Source organism: Ranitomeya imitator, chromosome 7 (assembly GCF_032444005.1).
Source record: "Ranitomeya imitator isolate aRanImi1 chromosome 7, aRanImi1.pri, whole genome shotgun sequence".
NCBI lineage: Eukaryota > Metazoa > Chordata > Amphibia > Anura > Dendrobatidae > Ranitomeya > Ranitomeya imitator.
The window spans coordinates 226,553,688-226,575,308 of record NC_091288.1 but is presented as its reverse complement, the minus strand read 5'-3'; the positions used below and the strand labels follow the sequence as shown (position 1 = coordinate 226,575,308).

Below are 21,621 nucleotides of genomic sequence, written 5' to 3'. Positions count from 1 at the left end.
GCAGACAGAATCGTATCATGTATCTCTGTATACAGGGAGCTCCCCCTAGTGGTGGCTGCAGACAGAATCTTATCATGTATCACTGTATACAGGGAGCTCCCCCTAGTGGTGGCTGCAGACAGGATCTTGTCATGTATCTCTGTATACAGGGAGGTACCACTAGTGGTGGCTGCAGACAGGATCTTATCATGTATCTCTGTATAAAAGGAGCTCCCCCTAGTGGTGACTGTAGACAGGATCTCATCATGTATCTCTGTATACAGGGAGCTCCCCCTAGTGGTGGCCGCAGACAGGATCTTATCAAGCATCTCTGTATACAGGGAGCTCCCCCTAGTGGTGGCTGCAGACAGGATCTTATCATGTATCTCTGTATACAGGGAGCTCCCCCTAGTGGTGACTGCAGACAGGATCTTATCATGTATCTCTGTATACAGGGAGGTCCCCCTAGTGGTGGCTGCAGACAGGATCTTATCATGTATCTCTGTATACAGGGAGCTCCCCCTAGTGGTGGCCGCAAACAGGATCTTATCATGTATCTCTGCATACAGGGAGCTCCCCCTAGTGGTGGCTGCAGACAGAATCGTATCATGTATCTCTGTATACAGGGAGCTCCCCCTAGTGGTGACTGCAGACAGGATCTTATCATGTATCTCTGTATACAGGGAGGTCCCCCTAGCGGTGGCTGCAGACAGGATCTTATCATGTATCTCTGTATACAGTAAGCTCCCCCTAGTGGTGGCCGCAGACAGGATCTTATCATGTATCTCTGTATACAGGGAGCTCCCCCTTGTGGTGGCCGCAGACAGGATCTTATCACGTATCTCTGTATACAGGGAGCTCCTCCTAGTGGTGGCTGCAGACAGAATCGTATCATGTATCTCTGTATACAGGGAGCTCCCCCTAGTGGTGGCTGCAGACAGGATCTTATCATGTATCACTGTATACAGGAAGCTCCCCCTAGTGGTGGCCGCAGACAGGATCTTATCAAGCATCTCTGTATACAGGGAGCTCCCCCTAGTGGTGGCTGCAGACAGAATCGTATCATGTATCTGTATACAGGGAGCTCCCCCTAGTGGTGGCTGCAGACAGGATCTTATCATGTATCTCTGTATACAGGGAGCTCCCCCTAGTGGTGACTGCAGACAGGATCTTATCATGTATCTCTGTATACAGGGAGGTCCCCCTAGTGGTGGCTGCAGACAGGATCTTATCATGTATCTCTGTATACAGGGAGCTCCCCCTTGTGGTGGCCGCAGACAGGATCTTATCACGTATCTCTGTATACAGGGAGCTCCCCCTAGTGGTGGCTGCAGACAGAATCATATCATGTATCTCTGTATACAGGGAGCTCCCCCTAGTGGTGGCTGCAGACAGGATCTTATCATGTATCTCTGTATACAGGGAGGTACCACTAGTGGTGGCTGCAGACAGGATCTTATCATGTATCTCTGTATAAAAGGAGCTCCCCCTAGTGGTGACTGCAGACAGGATCTCATCATGTATCTCTGTATACAGGGAGCTCTGTTGTGAATTCTGTGGCAGAGCTCCCTCCTGTGGTCACAAGTGGTACTTCGGCTGATTCTCTCTATGAGCTTCTGTTGGTGGAGGAAAGTGGTACTGCGGCTTCTGAGTTTCCTTCCTCAGGTGATGTGGTGAAGTCGTTAGGTGCTGCTCTATTTAACTCCACCTAGTGCTTTGATCCTGGCCTCCAGTCAATGTTCTAGTATTGGACTTGCTTCCTCCTGGATCGTTCCTGTGGCCTGCTGCTCTGCATAGCTAAGTTCCGCTTTTGTTATTTTTGTTTGCTGTTTTTTTCTGTCTAGCTTGCTTATTTGGTTTTTCTTGCTTGCTGGAAGCTCTGGGACGCAGAGGGTGTACCTCCGTGCCGTTAGTCGGTACGGAGGGTCTTTTTGCCCCCTTTGCGTGGTTGTTTGTAGGGTTTTGTGTTGACCGCAAAGTTACCTTTCCTATCCTCGCTCTGTTCAGAAAGTCGGGCCTCACTTTGCTAAATCTATTTCATCTCTACGTTTGTCTTTTCATCTTAACTCACAGTCATTATATGTGGGGGGCTGCCTTTTCCTTTGGGGTATTTCTCTGAGGCAAGGTAGGCTTATTTTCTATCTTCAGGCTAGCTAGTTTCTCAGGCCGTGCCGAGTTGCATAGGGAGCGTTAGGCGCAATCCACGGCTGCCTTTAGTGTGGTTGGAGAGGATTAGGGATTGCGGTCAGCAGAGTTCCCACGTCTCAGAGCTCGTTCTATGTTTTTGGGTTATTGTCAGGTCACTGTATGTGCTCTGACTTCTATGTCCATTGTGGTACTGAATTACCTAATCATAACAGAGCTCCCCCTAGTGGTGGCTGCAGACAGAATCGTATCATATATCTCTGTATACAGGGAGCTCCCCCTAGTGGTGACTGCAGACAGGATCTTATCATGTATCTCTGTATTCAGGGAGCTCCCCCTAGTGGTGACTGCAGACAGGATCTCATCATGTATCTCTGTATACAGGGAGCTCCCCCTAGTGGTGGCTGCAGACAGGATCTCATCATGTGTCTCTGTATACAGGGAGCTCCCCCTAGTGGTGGCTGCAGACAGGATCTTATCATGTATCTCTGTATACAGGGAGCTCCCCCTAGTGGTGGCTGCAGACAGGATCTTATGTATCTCTGTATACAAGGAGCTCCCCCTAGTGGTGGCTGCAGACAGGATCTTATCATGTATCTCTGTATACAGGGATCTCCCCCTAGTGGTGGCTGCAGACAGGATCTTATCATGTATCTCTGTATACAGGGAGCTCCCCCTAGTGGTGGCTGCAGACAGGATATTAGTACGTATCTCTGTATACAGGGAACTCCCCCTAGTGGTGGCTACAGACAGGATCTTATCATGTATCTCTGTATACAGGGAGGTCCTACTAGCGGTGGCTGCAGACAGGATCTTATCATGTATCTCTGTATACAGGGAGCTCCCCCTAGTGGTGGCTGCAGACAGGATCTTATGTATCTCTGTATACAGGGAGCTCCCCCTAGTGGTGGCTGCAGACAGTATCTTATCATGTATCTCTATACAGGGAGCTCCCCCTTGTGGTGGCTGCAGACAGGATCTTATCATGTATCTCTGTATACAGGGAGCTCCCCCTAGTGGTGACTGCAGACAGGATCTCATCATGTATCTCTGTATACAGGGAGCTTCCACTAGTGGTGGCTGCAGACAGGATCTCATCATGTATCTCTGTATACAGGGAGCTCCCCCTAGTGGTGGCTGCAGACAGGATCTTATCCTGTATCTCTGTATACAGGGAGCTCCCCCTAGTGGTGACTGCAGACAGGATCTCATCATGTATCTCTGTATACAGGGAGCTTCCACTAGTGGTGGCTGCAGACAGGATCTCATCATGTATCTCTGTATAGAGGGAGCTCCCCCTAGTGGTGGCTGCAGACAGGATCTTATCATGTATCTCTGTATACAGGGAGCTCCCCCTAGTGGTGACTGCAGACAGGATCTTATCATGTATCTCTGTATACAGGGAGCTTCCACTAGTGGTGGCTGCAGACAGGATCTCATCATGTATCTCTGTATAGAGGGAGCTCCCCCTAGTGGTGGCTGCAGACAGGATCTTATCCTGTATCTCTGTATACAGGGAGTTCCCCCTAGTGGTGACTGCAGACAGGATCTCATCATGTATCTCTGTATACAGGGAGCTTCCACTAGTGGTGGCTGCAGACAGGATCTCATCATGTATCTCTGTATAGAGGGAGCTCCCCCTAGTGGTGGCTGCAGACAGGATCTTATCCTGTATCTCTGTATACAGGGAGCTCCCCCTAGTGGTGGCTGCAGACAGGATCTTATGTATCTCTGTATACAGGGAGCTCCCCCTAGTGGTGGCTGCAGACAGGATCTTATCATGTATCTCTATACAGGGAGCTCCCCCTTGTGGTGGCTGCAGACAGGATCTTATCATGTATCTCTGTATACAGGGAGCTCCCCCTAGTGGTGACTGCAGACAGGATCTCATCATGTATCTCTGTATACAGGGAGCTTCCACTAGTGGTGGCTGCAGACAGGATCTCATCATGTATCTCTGTATACAGGGAGCTCCCCCTAGTGGTGGCTGCAGACAGGATCTTATCGTGTATCTCTGTATACAGGGAGCTCCCCCTAGTGGTGGCTGCTGACAGGATCTTATCCTGTATCTCTGTATACAGGGAGCTCCCCCTAGTGGTGACTGCAGACAGGATCTCATCATGTATCTCTGTATACAGGGAGCTTCCACTAGTGGTGGCTGCAGACAGGATCTCATCATGTATCTCTGTATAGAGGGAGCTCCCCCTAGTGATGGCTGCAGACAGGATCTTATCATGTATCTCTGTATACAGAGAGCTCCCCCTAGTGGTGACTGCAGACAGGATCTTATCATGTATCTCTGTATACAGGGAGCTTCCACTAGTGGTGGCTGCAGACAGGATCTCATCATGTATCTCTGTATAGAGGGAGCTCCCCCTAGTGGTGGCTGCAGACAGGATCTTATCCTGTATCTCTGTATACAGGGAGTTCCCCCTAGTGGTGACTGCAGACAGGATCTCATCATGTATCTCTGTATACAGGGAGCTTCCACTAGTGGTGGCTGCAGACAGGATCTCATCATGTATCTCTGTATAGAGGGAGCTCCCCCTAGTGGTGGCTGCAGACAGGATCTTATCTTGTATCTCTGTATACAGGGAGCTCCCCCTAGTGGTGACTGCAGACAGGATCTCATCATGTATCTCTGTATACAGGGAGCTTCCACTAGTGGTGGCTGCAGACAGGATCTCATCATGTATCTCTGTATACAGGGAGCTCCCCCTAGTGGTGGCTGCAGACAGGATCTCATCATGTATCTCTGTATACAGGGAGCTCCCCCTAGTGGTGGCTGCAGACAGGATCTTATCATGTATCTCTGTATACAGGGAGCTCCCCCTAGTGGTGGCTGCAGACAGGATCTTATCATGTATATCTGTATACACGGAGCTCCCCCTTGTGGTGGCTACATACCAAAGCTTATCATATACAGTTGTGTCTGTGAAAGAGTTTGGCCACTTCATGACTTCTTTTTCTTTTGCATGTTTGTCGCACTTAAATCTTTCAGATCACCAAACAAATGTAAATATTAAACAAAGATAACACAAAATGCAGTTTTTAAATGAAGGTCTTCAATATTACGGACATTATTTGGACATTATATGTCCAAACTTAAAGGACCCTGTGTGGAAAAGTGATTGCCCCCTAAACCTAATAGCCGGGCTACACTTAGCAGCAACAACTGCAATCAAGCGTTAGTGATAACTGGCAATGAGTCTTACAATGTTCTGGAGAAATTTTGGCCGTTCATCTTTGCAAAATTGTTGTAATTCAGCCACATTGGAGGGTTTCTGAGCATGTTTTAAGGTAATGCCACAGCATCTCAATCGGATTAACTTTGACTAAGCCACTCCAAAGTCTTAATTTTGTTTTTTCTTGAACCATTCATAGGTGGATTTGCTGGTGTGTTTTTGGATCATTGTTCTTCTGCATAAACCAAGTGCGCTTCAGCTTGGTCACGAACAGATGACCGGACATTCTCCTTCAGGATTTTTTGGTAGACAGAATTCATGTTTCTATTTACCACAGCAAGTCTTCCAGGTCCTGAAGCAGCAAAACAGCCCTAGACCATCACACTACCACCACCATATTTTACTGTTGGTATGATGTTTCTTTTCTGAAATGCTGTTACTTCTACGCCAGATGTAATGGGACATACATCTTCCAAAAAGTTTACTTTTTGCCTCGTCAGTTCATAGAGTAATCTCCCAGAAGTCTTGGGGATCATCAAGATGTTTTGTGGCAAAACTGAGATGAGCTTTTGTTCTTATTGCTCAGCAGTGGTTTTCGTCTCGCAACTCTGATGTGCGGGCATTTTTGCCCAGTATTTGTCATGGTGGAGTGATGAGCACTGAATTTAACCGAGGCAAGGGAGGACTGCACTTCGTTGTTGTAGGGGCTTGGATGAGTAGTCACGGCTCTCTTGAGGTAATATTGTTTGGCGGCCACTCCTGGGAAGGTCAACCACTGTTTTGTGTTTTCGCCATTGGTCGATAATGGCTTTCATTGTGGATCGCTGGAGTCCCAAAGCTTGACAAATGGCTTTATATCCTTTTCCAGACTGATGGATCTCAATTAATTTTTCTCAGTTGTTTCATAACTTCTTTGGCCCTTGGTATGATGTCTAGCTTTTGAGGATCTTTTAGTCTACTTCACTTTGTCAGGCAGGTTCTATTTAAGTGATTTATTGATTGAGAACAGCTATGACCGTAATCAGGCCTGGGTGTGGCTATTAAATTTGAACTCTGCTTCCCAAAAATGTGAGAAACCACAATTAATTTGTTTTAAGGGGAGGGGCAATCACTTTTTCACACATGACCCTGTAGGTTTGGATTTCTTTTTCCCTTAATAATGAAGACCTTCATTTATAAACTGCATTTTGTTATTACTTGTGTTATCTTTGTCTAATATTTACTTTTGTTTCATGATCTGAAACATTTGCGTGTGACAAACATGCAAAAGAATAGGACATCAGGAAGGGGGCAAATACTTTTCCACACAAGGCTACGTTCACATTAGCGTTATGCATGTTTGCGTCGGGCGACGCAGCGGCGACGCATGCGTCATGCGCCCCTATATTTAACATGGGGGACGCATGCGTCTTTTTGTGATGCGTTGTGCGACGCATGCGTTTTTTTTTTGCCGCAAGCATCGGGCCAAGAAAACGCAACAAGTTGCATTTTTCTTGCGTCCAAATTTCGGCAAAAAACGACGCATGCGTCGCAAAACGCAGCGTTTTTGCGTGCGTTTTGTTGCGTTTTTGTTTGCGTTGTGCGTTGCGTCGCCGACGCAGCGGCGCACAACGCAAATGTGTACGTAGCCTAAGTGTATCTCTGGAGTCTTTCATTGCGTTGACGCTTTCCTTCTCTGCAGGCCATGTGCTTCTCCGTAATCTTCGTATTCAGGCTGAGTCACCGTTTGGTGTTGGGATAATTACCCACATGTTGGCATCTGGGTCACCGAGCGAGAGACAGCAGTGCGCCCTTTGTCTGCCCTTTATTTACAGGTAAGAGGTCGGGGTCTCTGTCACAGCGTTGTCCTGGGGTCTCACAGCCCCTATTACACTGTTTTGTGTGAGTGGATTCATAGTGTTGAATATAAGCCTTTTCATTGTCTCATACTGATCCGACCCTGCAGCACCTCTTTGGTCTGTACTTGGGGTTCCTGCCCACCTCACACTTGTACATTACACAGAACGTGTGCGGAGGCTCTTGGGTAAGTGGACACAATAAGGAGGGCATAAAGCAAAGCAGTCGTCTTCATGTATAGGAGCAAGACGTAACATATGTGCCCATGTCCATGTGATGGGGGATAGCATGTTCGATGGCAGAACCCCCGCTTTGATGCGGGCTCCGGCGGTGAGCCCGCATCAAAGCCGGGACATGTCAGCTGTTTTGAACAGCTGAAATGTGCCCGCAATAGGCCCGGGTGGAATCACGATCCACCCGCACCTATTAACTAGTTAAATGCCGCTGTCAAACTCCGGTGCATTTAACAAGCGCTTCTGGCCGGAAATGCGCGCACCACTGACCCCCGTCACGTGATCGTGGGTCAGCGGCGTGTCGGCATGACAACCAGAGGTCTCCTTGAGACCTCTGTGGTTGTTGATGCAGGATTGCTATGAGCGCCACCCTGTGGTCGGGGCTCATAGCAATGCTGTAATTCTACTACAGAGGGATCTGAGCATCGCCTCTATGTAGCAGAGGCAATCGACTTATCAAAACTTCTAGCCTCCCATGGAGACTATTGAAGCATGGCAAAAGTAACAAAACAGACAACGTTTTTTAAAAATATGAAAAAGATAAAAAAATAAATAAAAGTTTAAATCGCATACATACACTCATTCGGTATTGCCGCTTTCAGAATCGCCCGGTCTATCAATAAAAAAATAATTAATCTGATTATTAAACGGTGTAGGGAGAAAAAAATTCAAAACGCCAGAATTACGCTTTTCTGGTTGCTGCAACATTGCATTAAAATGCAATAACAGGCAATCAAAAGAATGTATCTGCACCAAAATGTTATCATTAAAAACGTCAGTTCGGCACCCAAAAAATCAGCCCTCACCCGACCCCAGATAATGAAAAATGGAGACGCTACAGGTAGTGGAAAATTGCGCAATTTTTTATTAGCAAAGTTTGTAATTTTTTTTCACCACTTTGATAGAAAAAATCCCAGACATGTTTGGTGTCTATGAACTTGTAGTGACCTGGAGAATTATAATGACCGGTCAGTTCTAGCATTTAATGAACCTAGCAAAAAAGCCAAACAAAAAACAAGTGTGGGATTGCACTTTTTTTGCAATGTCACCGCACTTATAATTTTTTTCCCGTTTTCGAGTACAAGACATGGTAAAACCAGTAGTGTTGTTCAAAATTACAACTTGTCCCACAAAAAACAAGCCCTCACATGGCCAAATTGACGGAAAAATAAAAAAGTTATGGCTCTGGGAAGGAGGGGAGCGAAAAACGAAAACGCAAAAACGAGAATAGCTCTGGGGGTGAAGGGACCATTAGAGAGTAGTTGTTAGACTCTGAGGTGTGAGAAGTCCAGTTGGCTCCACAGCACAGCTTGTCCTCTGCAGATGTCAGGTCATTCAGATCAGGACAGGTCTATCTGTGGGTCCTCCTGACCGTACAGCTATGACAGTGGTACAGTGGTGATGTGCCTCGTATCCTGAGGAAAGTCTACTGAGCCCACTGATTAGATGTCAGGAGAAGGAAGGATGGGACATGTCTCCTCCTGACTGTTATACAATAATCGTAGGACTTATTCCTTTTTCCCACTCTCATCTCCCAATTTCCTATTCAACGAGTTGTTCCCATCTTGTATATTTATGGCATACCCACCGGTTAGAGAGGAGGACCCTGTTCTCAAGGCGTGCAATATGCATAGGAGATAGTTGACAAAAAGGGTTCTTCAAGGTAATTGGAGGGTGTAGGCTTTCCTGAGAGATGGGATCTTGGATTGCTTTTAACTGTGATAGTCAGACTGGCTGTGGTATTGTACGTATCCAGAGGACTTGTACTGGAGATTATGTGTAGAGGTATCAGGAAATTAGGGCAGAGATGTATGGAGAGGACAGGTTATATACTGGAGATTGTGTATGGGGAGATATCAGGAGATTAGAGCAGAGCTGTATGGAGAGAACAGGTTATATACTGGAGATTATGTATGGGGAGGTATCAGGAGATTAGGGCAGAGATGTATGGAGAGGACAGGTTATATACTGGAGATTATGTGTAGAGGTATCAGGAGATTAGGGCAGAGATGTATGGAGAGGACAGGTTATATACTGGAGATTATGTGTGGGGAGGTATCAGGAGATTAGAGCAGAGCTGTATGGAGAGGACAGGTTATATACTGGAGATTATGTGTGGGGGTATCAGGATATTAGGGCAGAGATGTATAGAGAGGACAGGTTATATACTGGAGATTATGTGTAGAGGTATCAGGAGATTAGGGCAGAGATGTATGGAGAGGACAGGTTATATACTGGAGATTATGTGTGGGGAGGTATCAGGAGATTAGAGCAGAGCTGTATGGAGAGAACAGGTTATATACTGGAGATTATGTGTGGGAGATATCAGGAGATTAGGGCAGAGATGTATGGAGAGGACAGGTTATACACTGGAGATTATGTGTAGAGGTATCAGGAGATTAGAGCAGAGAAGTATGGAGAGGACAGGTTATATATTGGAGATTATGTATGGGGAGGTATCAGGAGATTAGGGTAGAGATGTATGGAGAGGACAGGTTATATACTGGAGATTATGTGGGGAGATATCAGGAGATTAGAGTAGAGATGTATGGAGAGGACAGGTTATATACTGGAGATTGTGTGTGGGGAGGTATCAGGAGATTAGAGCAGAGATGGATGGAGAGGACAGGTTATATACTGGAGATTATGTGGGGAGGTATCAGGAGATTAGTGCAGAGCTGTATGGAGAGGACAGGTTATATACTGGAGATTGTGTGGGGAGGTATCAGGAGATTAGGGCAGAGATGTATGGAGAGGACAGGTTATATATTGGAGATTATGTATGGGGAGGTATCAGGAGATTAGGGCAGAGATGTATGGAGAGGAAAGGTTATATACTGGAGATTATGTGTGGGAGGTATCAGGAGAATTAGGGCAGAGATGTATGGAGAGGACAGGTTATATACTGGAGATTATGTATGGGGAGGTATCAGGAGATTAGGTCAGAGATGTATGGAGAGGACAGGTTATATACTGGAGATTATGTGTGGGGAGGTATCAGGAGAATTAGGGCAGAGATGGATGGAGAGGACAGGTTATATACTGGAGATTATGTGTGGGGAGGTATCAGGAGATTAGAGCAGAGCTGTATGGAGAGGACAGGTTATATACTGGAGATTATGTGTGGGGGTATCAGGATATTAGGGCAGAGATGTATAGAGAGGACAGGTTATATACTGGAGATTATGTGTAGAGGTATCAGGAGATTAGGGCAGAGATGTATGGAGAGGAAAGGTTATATACTGGAGATTATGTGTGGGAGGTATCAGGAGAATTAGGGCAGAGATGTATGGAGAGGACAGGTTATATACTGGAGATTATGTATGGGGAGGTATCAGGAGATTAGGTCAGAGATGTATGGAGAGGACAGGTTATATACTGGAGATTATGTGTGGGGAGGTATCAGGAGAATTAGGGCAGAGATGGATGGAGAGGACAGGTTATATACTGGAGATTATGTGTGGGGAGGTATCAGGAGATTAGAGCAGAGCTGTATGGAGAGGACAGGTTATATACTGGAGATTATGTGTGGGGGTATCAGGATATTAGGGCAGAGATGTATAGAGAGGACAGGTTATATACTGGAGATTATGTGTAGAGGTATCAGGAGATTAGGGCAGAGATGTATGGAGAGGACAGGTTATATACTGGAGATTATGTGTGGGGAGGTATCAGGAGATTAGAGCAGAGCTGTATGGAGAGAACAGGTTATATACTGGAGATTATGTGTGGGAGATATCAGGAGATTAGGGCAGAGATGTATGGAGAGGACAGGTTATACACTGGAGATTATGTGTAGAGGTATCAGGAGATTAGAGCAGAGAAGTATGGAGAGGACAGGTTATATATTGGAGATTATGTATGGGGAGGTATCAGGAGATTAGGGTAGAGATGTATGGAGAGGACAGGTTATATACTGGAGATTATGTGGGGAGATATCAGGAGATTAGAGTAGAGATGTATGGAGAGGACAGGTTATATACTGGAGATTGTGTGTGGGGAGGTATCAGGAGATTAGAGCAGAGATGGATGGAGAGGACAGGTTATATACTGGAGATTATGTGGGGAGGTATCAGGAGATTAGTGCAGAGCTGTATGGAGAGGACAGGTTATATACTGGAGATTGTGTGGGGAGGTATCAGGAGATTAGGGCAGAGATGTATGGAGAGGACAGGTTATATATTGGAGATTATGTATGGGGAGGTATCAGGAGATTAGGGCAGAGATGTATGGAGAGGAAAGGTTATATACTGGAGATTATGTGTGGGAGGTATCAGGAGAATTAGGGCAGAGATGTATGGAGAGGACAGGTTATATACTGGAGATTATGTATGGGGAGGTATCAGGAGATTAGGTCAGAGATGTATGGAGAGGACAGGTTATATACTGGAGATTATGTGTGGGGAGGTATCAGGAGAATTAGGGCAGAGATGGATGGAGAGGACAGGTTATATACTGGAGATTATGTGGGGAGGTATCAGGAGATTAGGGAGAGATGTATGGGAGGACAGGTTATATACTGGAGATTATGTGTGGGGAGGTATCAGGAGATTAGGGCAGAGATGTGGAGATTAGGGCAGAGATGTATGCAGAGGAACGGTTATATACTAGCGACAATGAGGGGAGGTAACGTGATTAGGACAGGTGTATGGAGGGAACAGGTTCTAGACGACTTTGCTGTGTTAGGCCGGTTTCACACGTCAGTGTCTCCGGTACGTGAGGTGACCGTTTCCTCACATACCGGAGCCACTGACACACGTAGACACAGTGAAATCAATGCATCTGTGCAGATGTCATTAATTTTTTGCGGACCTTGTCTCCGTGTGCCAAACACGGAGACATGTCAGTGTTCATGGAAGCGCACGGATTACACAGACCCATCAAAGTCAATGGGTCCGTGTAAAACACGTACCGCACACGGACGTTGTCCGTTAGCAGTCCATGTGCCGTGCAGGAGACAGCGCTACGGTAAGCGCTGTCCCCCCCACAGCGTTTGCTGTAGAGAAGATATGAATAATCCGCATATTCATTACTGTAAATGAGCGGCCCCACGTGACCGCTCATACAGTAGAAGGTGCGGCCAGGACAGGAAGCAGCGCCAGCCAGCGAGGGAGCCGGGTGAGCCGGGGGGGGGGGGGGGGGGGGCACACAGGGGGTGGGCACATGGAGCTTTATTTTAAACACGATTATTCATATCTTCTCTACAGCAAATGCTGCTGCAGGGAGGATATGAATCGCGGCTTCAGCACCAGATGCAGGGGACAGCGTTAAACTTTAGCGCTGTCTCCTGCACGGTGCGTGTGGTACCCAGTGGGCACACGGGCGGCACACGTGTGCCACAGAAACGCAGCGGCACACGGATAATTCCGGTACCGATTTTTCCGGTACCGGAATTATCTGGACGTGTGAGACTGGCCTTAGGTGAACTCGATTCTCTGGGTAGTGGTGAGGGAATAGCAGAGGCGTAATAAGATGAATGGTGGCTTAATCTGGCAGCAGTGTTGAGAATGGCTTGGAGGGTACAGAAGTCTTAGATGGGAGTCATAGACTAGGACGTTGCTGAAGTCCATGCTGGAAATCTGTTTTGTTTTTTTTTCCCCTGATTAACTGTTTAGTGGCCATAATTGGAGTTCCTAAATGTGTGCTGTTCACACATGGTGTATATCTTGTAGTTCTGGATTCTCGGTGGTGGTGTTTGGCTTTACTGTGTGTTCAGTGACATTTTGTGGATGTTTTTGTGACGTTTTGTTTTTCACCCCTCGTTTTACTTCCATTTTAGGAAACAATCTCTGCATCGGCAGCAGCTGATTTCTGGAGCTCTTCAGTTGGTATTGGAAACGTTGATGACTTCTGAGGATCCAGCTTATTTCTTCCATGCCTCGGAATGCCTATCCGCTTTAGTAAACGGCGAAGATTATTTGGCCCCTGGTAAATCTCCTTCATTAATTTCCTCCAAATGCTCTTACTTGGAACTCCTCGCTCAGGGCCAGGACAATCTGGTATTTGTGCTAGATGGAGGAGACTGTATAGCTGGTAATCGAGAGAAGATTTCTAAAGAAAGTGATGTGTTCAGAGCTATGTTGCAAGGTGGCTATGCTGAGTCCCAGCAGCATGAGGTCCGTGTTTGTGAGGTGCCAGCCTGTGCCTTCTTACCCCTACTCCATTACCTGCATGGCTGCGCCCAAGACGCCCTGTGTCCTACCCTGCAGGAACTGAGGCCTGTGTCTGGAGAAGAGCTGGCCCAGTCTCCACTAGTGTCCACCTTGGCTGCTGCTGGCAGATTTCTTTTACCGGGTCTACAGAGTGTTCTGGAGAAATCTGTACGAGACAGTCTGAGCCTGGAGAGTCTGCCCTATGTCTACAGCTTTGCCGAGACCTATGAAAGCGCTCAGCTCAGAAGAGACTGCTGCTCTTTCCTTCTGAGAGGGCCTCACTCCCCACCAAAGAAGTCGCACATTCTTCTTCAATTGTATGAGAGAGCTCAAGACAAGCAGCGGCTTTCCCAACTACTGGCAAATCTTGTTCATGCTAGACCCTAATGCTCCTTTTGATCTTACACACCGTGCCTTGTCCTATCTTCCCATTCTTCTCCCACCTGGTGTCCTTCCTACTGTGTGTGATGTTCTCCTGACCGCTCAGCCCCTTGTGCTGTAGGAAGTTGAACGATACTAATGTAGCCCATATTGGGTGTGGAATAAATGGTGAACTATGTTCATTGCTTGTCTCCATTGACTTTTTTTTTTCATACAAAAGCAGCAGCGTCATTAAGCCTAAATGTGGCAAATTCCAGACACTGTCCCAAGTGGGAGATATTGTTATATTTCCTAGCACGATTTTACCTTTCTATAGGGAAGAAATGTGGCATGGATAGCATCATACATCTGACAGATATTAACTTGGAGGTGTTCGGACGGCCTTACGGTGATTTGAGTGAATGCATTATGTTCGTCACTTAGGCTACTTTCACACTTCCGTCGGTAGTCGCCCGTCACAAAGCGTCGGCGCGACGTACCGAGGAAGTGTGTCCTTTCACATTTCCGTCAGAATTCTGGGTGAGAAAGAGAGTGAGAGCGATATTTCCTGCTGGGCATGCACAGTATTAAAATCTGGATGCAACGTACAGAAAAACGTTCCCTGGAACGTTTTTCCCAGACGACGGGCCGCCAAAACCCGACGCAACCAGTGCACGACAAACGTGACATGTGGCCATACGTCACAATCCGTCGGCAATACAAGTCTATGGGAAAAAAACTGCATCCTGCGGGCACATTTGCAGGATGTGTTTTTTGCCCAAAACGACGCATTGTGACAGATACTAATTGGAAGTGTGAAAGTAGCCTACGTCACAACACCGAAAATGAATCTCGCATAAATATTTCATAGATGCACATGCCAATTTTCATCACAAACCACTGACTCCAGACTGAGATAATTCATTTATACAGAGGAAGCTCTTGTTTCAGGAGTTGTACTTCCGCCTTTGAGTATACAAATTCTAGACTTGATAGCGGTCTCTCAGCAGATCTTTGCTGTAACTACCTGTTCACGACAGGAGGTCGTACTTCATTGAGGTTGAAGGGTCAGCTCTTTCTTTCTTCCCCAGTTATAATTAACCCCTTTTACAACAAATGAGGGACATAGCATTTCATGAGCAGGAGTCCGTTCCAGCATCATGATGTGTTATGTCCATCATGGTTGAAAACTCCTTGTGTGTAAACACGCAGTGACCGTTCTGTGCCAACAGCTGTCACTGACAGCGGAGTGATACACATAGAGGTGGGGGAACCCATGTCGGCGGTCCCCGCACTCAGATTGGCTGACCCATCACAGCCAATCTGACTGGCCGATCACAGCATGATCGTGCAGAAGGTGCTGAAATATCCGGATCTCCTCCACTATCACGGCAGCCAACAGCTGAGCTCCTGCAGTGAGAACCAGGACAGTGCCAGCCTCACCTCTGGCTCATGAACCCTCCAGACGATGTGATCGGAATATATATGGAACGTTGAGGGAGGGAGCTTTCTCTGTCTCCCCACCTTCATCCCTGTGATGAAACCACGGGGACACACTGAGGTTTAACAATGATCTGGTGTGGCGGGTACTGTGGCCTGTTCCACACAGGCACGGTGTTACAGGAGAACTGCCTGTGTAATCGCACAGGTCTCATGCATTGTAATGCATGACGTAAAAATAAACTAAGTACACACATTTGATATTGGGGATCCCGAACGACCAGACCTATAAAACTGTCCCACAAGTTAACCCCTTCAGTGAGCACTGTAAAAACAAATACAAACGTGGCAAAAACCTATAGTTTATCAACACACTGCTGAACAAAAAGTCCGAAGTCTGGCGCTGGGAGGTGGGTATGGTATAATAGTGGGCATAGTGTTAGCTGCAGCCGCTGGCTTCCTGCAGCGGCTGGGCGATCATGTGATCTGCTATTAAAGAAGATGAATATTAACTGCTCCCCACAACAATAGTCTTGGGCATGAGGAGAAGTGAAAATTCCAGTAGCGGATCTTTGCATGTGACCGCGCATGTCAGTGAAGTCATCATATCTGTGAGGGAGAGGAAGAAAGGGGAGTATAATCATTTTTTTTTTGTATGTGTGCACTATAATGAGGGCTATGGATACCAGGATGGGGATGATGGAGCCATATATACCAGGATGTGGATATTAGTACAGATTAGGGGACATTACCCCATAAGTGTCAGCAGCAGATCACCCCCCTCAATAATAATACGTCATGACCACATTTTTTTGTTTCAATTTTCTTCTTCCTGCTCTAAAACCTAGGTTGGTCTTATAATCCAAAAAAATACAGTAGATATTGGAAAAAACTTTTTGACAGTGAGGACGATCAATGAGTGGAACAGGCGGCCACGAGAGGTGGTGAGTTCTCCTTCAATAGAAGTCTTCACACACAGGCTGGACAGACATCTGTGGCTGTAGGCAATATAGTTAACCGTAGCCATTGTATGGGGCAGATGGCATTAATACCAGAGACTGGCATCATTGGGTGATGGCACAAAGTGCTGAGGGTGAATGAGCTGGCACAATTCTCTAAAATGGTACTAATCGCACATTTCCCTGTCCATGCTGATAGACCTAGAGGAAAGTTACCTATTTCTCTTGTATTTCAGGTGAATGCTTTCTCATCTGCTGTAAAACAATGTTTCATGAAATTTGAAAACTCTGCAAAATAATTTTCGCTCTTTGCAACCTTTAAAGGAAAGAAATGTGCAGGCTTCATTCCAAAGTTCAATGCTGGTGTCTCCTAACAGTATAGCAGCCTCCAATGGGACCGCCATTTCCGGCAACCACGTTGGGCTGCGGGCCAGTGTCCTGCTCCCCATGATGTTAGTGCTGCTTTGTCTAACACCATAGTAAATGAATATATATGTATATGTCACATACCCGCTTCTCAGCACGTGACTTGGGGTTGCCCCTGCAAGGGTTAATCTATCTCCTCTCACTCAGTCCAGCATTCAACCTCTGTCGTATGCTGCAATGGGAGCATAAATCGCACCCCGCTTCACACACGCTGCCACCACTCACCGGACACACGGGCGATGAGTCCCGGAAGTACTACTGTTACTGTCTCCAGAATCACACACTCTAGGGTTATGGCTTCTTTTAGAGCATACAAGGTTCAAACTTGTATTCAAGTTTTAAGCTTTCATAGAAAAGGTACAGTGCTTATAATAATGGATATAAAAATATGGAAATAAGTGACATGCAAACAGTTATAAAATAAAAGGCGAAACTTACAGAAATATCTAAACTTTGCAGTGTGGTACTCTGTCCCTGAGGGGGTGATAAGAAATGGATCACATCAGCTTGGCTGCCCTCAATCTGTGAACGGCTTTCTTTGTGGAGGGCCCCATTTATAGTCTCAGCCCGGAGATCAGATTTCTAGACCAGCCGTTCATGTTAGTATTCTAATTCCTGCTTTGTGACTGGACCATGAATACATTAGTTTTCTAAAGGTTCTTGTCTTAGCTTTTCTTTCCCATAGTAAATATAAATTGTCAGGCTGTAACTAGGTTCCATTTGGTGTCTTCCCTGAAGGCATCAGAGGTGAGAAATGGTTCCTATTCTCTGCCTTCTCAGGAACGCACCTTGGGGTCTGAGACTCTGCAACCAGGAAAGCTGCCTGTGCTCAGGATAACATAGGTTATGACCTTTGTGAAGAGCTGCAGTCGAAGAACAGATGCTAATTTACAGCCGGTCATACATTACCTACAAATACATATTTACACTACAAATATATATATCTATCGGGAAGAAAACAGTAGACTTGAGCATGCAAATATACCGATGAAGGATATGAGGTGCGGCAAAGAAGACCCAGGAAAACATACTCGGAAGGGAGGTAAGAACATTTCTAAAACAATCCACAGCGAGGAGATTGGAACAAAACAAAATCCTCTAAACTGCATGCTCGCAAACGCCAGAAGCCTGACAAACAAGATGGAAGAACTAGAAGCAGAAATATCTACAGGTAACTTTGACATAGTGGGAATAACCGAGACATGGTTAGATGAAAGCTATGACTGGGCAGTTAACTTACAGGGTTACAGTCTGTTTAGAAAGGATCGTAAAAATCGGAGAGGAGGAGGGGTTTGTCTCTATGTAAAGTCTTGTCTAAAGTCCACTTTAAGGGAGGATATTAGCGAAGGGAATGAGGATGTCGAGTCCATATGGGTTGAAATTCATGGAGGGAAAAATGGTAACAAAATTCTCATTGGGGTCTGTTACAAACCCCCAAATATAACAGAAACCATGGAAAGTCTACTTCTAAAGCAGATAGATGAAGCTGCATCCCATAATGAGGTCCTGGTTATGGGGGACTTTAACTACCCGGATATTAACTGGGAAACAGAAACCTGTGAAACCCATAAAGGCAACAGGTTTTTCTGCTAATAACCAAGAAAAATTATCTTTCACAATTGGTGCAGAATCCAACCAGAGGAGCAGCACTTTTACACCTAGTACTATCTAATACAAAGTTACATAGTTATTAAGGTGAAGGAAGACTTTAAGTCCATCTAGTCCAACCCATAACCTAACTTGCCCTAACATGTTGATCCAGAGGAAGGCAAAAAAAAAAACCATGTGGCAAATAGTAAGCTCCACATTGGGGAAAAAAATTCCTTCCCGACTCCACATACGGCAATCAGACTAGTTCCCTGGATCAACGCCCTATCAAGGAATCTAGTGTATATACCCTGTAACATTATACTTTTCCAGAAAGGTATCCAGTCCCCTCTTAAATTTAAGTAATGAATCACTCATTACAACATCACACGGCAGAGAGTTCCATAGTCTCACTGCTCTTACAGTAAAGAATCCGCGTCTGTTATTATGCTTAAACCTTCTTTCCTCCAGACGTAGAGGATGCCCCCTAGTCCCGGTTTCAGGTCTATGATTAAAAAGATCATCAGAAAGGTCCTTGTACTGTCCCCTCATATATTTATACATTGTAATAAGATCACCCCTTAGTCTTCGTTTTTCCAAACTAAATAGCCCCAAGTGTAATAACCTATCTTGGTATTGCAGACCCCCCAGTCCTCTAATAACCTTGGTCGCTCTTCTCTGCACCCGCTACAGTTCAGCTATGTCTTTCTTATACACCGGAGACCAGAACTGTGCACAGTATTCTAAGTGTGGTCGCACTAGTGACTTGTATAGAGGTAAAATGATGTTCTCCTCATGAGCATCTATGCCTCTTTTAATGCATCCCATTATTTTATTTGCCTTTGTAGCTAACAGACCTGACAGAATAACAAATCTGCATCTAGGAAATAGCGACCACAATATTGTACAGTTTCACTTATCTTTCACTACGGGGACTTGTCAGGGACCCACACGAACACTGAACTTTAGTGTCACGATAATATGAACATGCCATGTTTGACTATCTACGTAACTTTACAAGACACGCTGCGGACCATCCCGACCCCCCCCCCCTCTGTTCACTGTGCTTGTGTGTGTGTGAATCCTAAACCCATCCTCTCCCCTGCTATATAGTGTAATAGGAGACCAATGTGCAGCAGCCCCTCCCTCCTCCGAGAAATGCCTTTGGGGCCTCTAAAAACATAAATAGTTGGAAAAGCAGTGCATGTCATTACTCAGCCCACTCAGTGATGTCATGACAAGAGAGCATATCTTTACCCCTACTGAATTCGGGGCAGTCTTGGCCCAGGAAGCGAGCTAACAACAGCTCAGCAAAGCTGTTCTATGCATCTGGATGTATTTATCCTCCTTAGCCACAGGCCAGCCAAGATGATACCATGACTTAACGACCTGAAAGTGTTCTCTTTTCAATGTTAATCCTATTTTACTTGTAGTCTGCAATGTACACATGATTTTGTCTTCTTTATAATATCTTTTTAATACTTTGTAAACACTGCCTATTTTTTTGGAGTAAAATATATAATTTACTAGCTTGTCTCTTCATGCTCTATAAACAAACTCGCTTCCTCTGAAGTGAATTACGCTATTGATTTGGGTTGGCTCCGGACCCGTTAACCCTTGTGGAATCGGAGCTAGTGGCAGCATACATTGTTCTGTGCATTTGCGAATCTTTGTAGCGACGGTGGCGTGATAATTATTGTGCCCGCCTGAGTGGGAGTAGTTATATTGCCCTCACTGCAGCATGCCCAATAGCCAGTACATAGCAAGCAGCCTTTCTGGAGAGACTAATTACCCTAGATGCAGTACTGTTGTGAATTCTGTGGCTGAATTCACTCCTGTGGTCACAAGTGGTACTGCAGCTTCTGAGCTCCCTCCCTCAGGTGTTCTGGTGAGCTCGTTAACTGCTTCGTTACTTAACTCCGCCTGATGCTGCTATCCCTGCTCCTTGTCAATGTTCCAGTGTTGGATCTGAGCTTCTCCTGATTGTTCCTGTGACCTGCTGCTCTGTATAGCTAAGTGCTTTTTTGCTATTTTGTTGCTTTTTTTCTGTCCAGCTTGTCTTTTGTTTTGCTGGTAGCTCTGAGAAGCAAAGGGTGTACCGCCGTGCCGTTAGTTCGGCACGGTGGGTCTTTTTTGCCCCCTTTGCGTGGTTTTTGCTTTAGGGTTTTTTGTAGACTGCAAAGTTCGCTTTACTATCCTCGCTCTGTCTAAGATTATCGGGCCCCACTTTGCTGTATCTATTTCATCCCTACGTTTTGTCTTTTCATCTTACTCACAGCCATTATATGTGGGGGGCTGCCTTTTCCTTTGGGGTATTTCTCTGGGGGCAAGTCAGGCCTATTTTTCTATCTTCAGGCTAGCTAGTTTCTTAGGCTGTGCCGAGTTGCATAGGTAGTTGCTAGGCGCAATCCACAGCCGCTATTAGTTGTGTTTAGGATAGGATCAGGTGTGTAGTCTACAGAGTTTCCACGTCTCAGAGCTCGTTCTTTTGTTTTTTTGGTATTTGTCAGATCACTGTGTGCGCTCGGATCGCTAGGCACACTGTGTCTCTGGATTGCCTTCATTACACCTTTTATTAGCAGACATAACAGTACAAGGAGCCCATCTAATGATTCTCAATAGAGGGAAAGAAAAAGTTCTGACACCATTTTTTTTTCTCTGCTCTGTGTTCACTTTTTTTTTTTTTTTTTCCCCTAGACATTTGGGTGTTTCTGGACACAGGTGTGGACATGGATTTTCATGGTCTGTGCTCTTCAATGGATAATCTCGTTATAAATGTACAAAAGATTCAAGATGCTATTGATCAGAAATCTATGTTAGAACCAAGAATTCCTATTCCTGATTTGTTTTTTGGAGATAGAACTAAGTTTCTAAGTTTCAAAAATAATTGTAAGCTATTTCTGGCCTTGAAACCTCATTCTTCTGGTAATCCTATTCAACAGGTTTTGATTATTATTTCTTTTTTGCGCGGCGACCCTCAAGACTGGGCATTTTCTCTTGCGCCAGGAGACCCTGCATTGAGTAGTGTCGATGCGTTTTTCCTGGCGCCCGGATTACTGTACGATGAGCCTAATTCAGTGGATCAGGCTGAGAAAAATTTGCTGGCTTTGTGCCAGGGTCAGGATGATATAGAAGTATATTGTCAGAAATTTAGGAAATGGTCAGTACTCACTCAGTGGAATGAATCTGCGCTGGCGGCTTTGTTCAGAAAGGGTCTCTCTGAGGCTCTTAAGGATGTCATGGTGGGATTTCCTATGCCTGCTGGTTTGAATGAGTCTTTGTCTTTGGCCATTCAGATCGGTCGACGCTTGCGCGAGCG

The 21,621-nt window shown here is 45.8% G+C and overlaps 1 protein-coding gene across 2 annotated transcripts in view; it reads left to right on the top strand.

The window, feature by feature from the left end:
• The window catches only part of ARMC5 (armadillo repeat containing 5), a 44,078-nt gene extending 29,985 nt beyond the window's left edge, over positions 1-14,093 (top strand). For both annotated transcript variants that reach the window (XM_069735269.1, XM_069735270.1), the window contains 2 exons: positions 6,991-7,123; positions 13,158-14,093. In XM_069735269.1, coding sequence (XP_069591370.1) covers positions 6,991-7,123; positions 13,158-13,917 — 893 coding nt within the window. In that variant the 3' untranslated portion in view covers positions 13,918-14,093. The remainder of the gene's footprint in view (positions 1-6,990; positions 7,124-13,157) is intronic.
• The last annotated feature ends 7,528 nt before the right edge of the window (positions 14,094-21,621 follow it).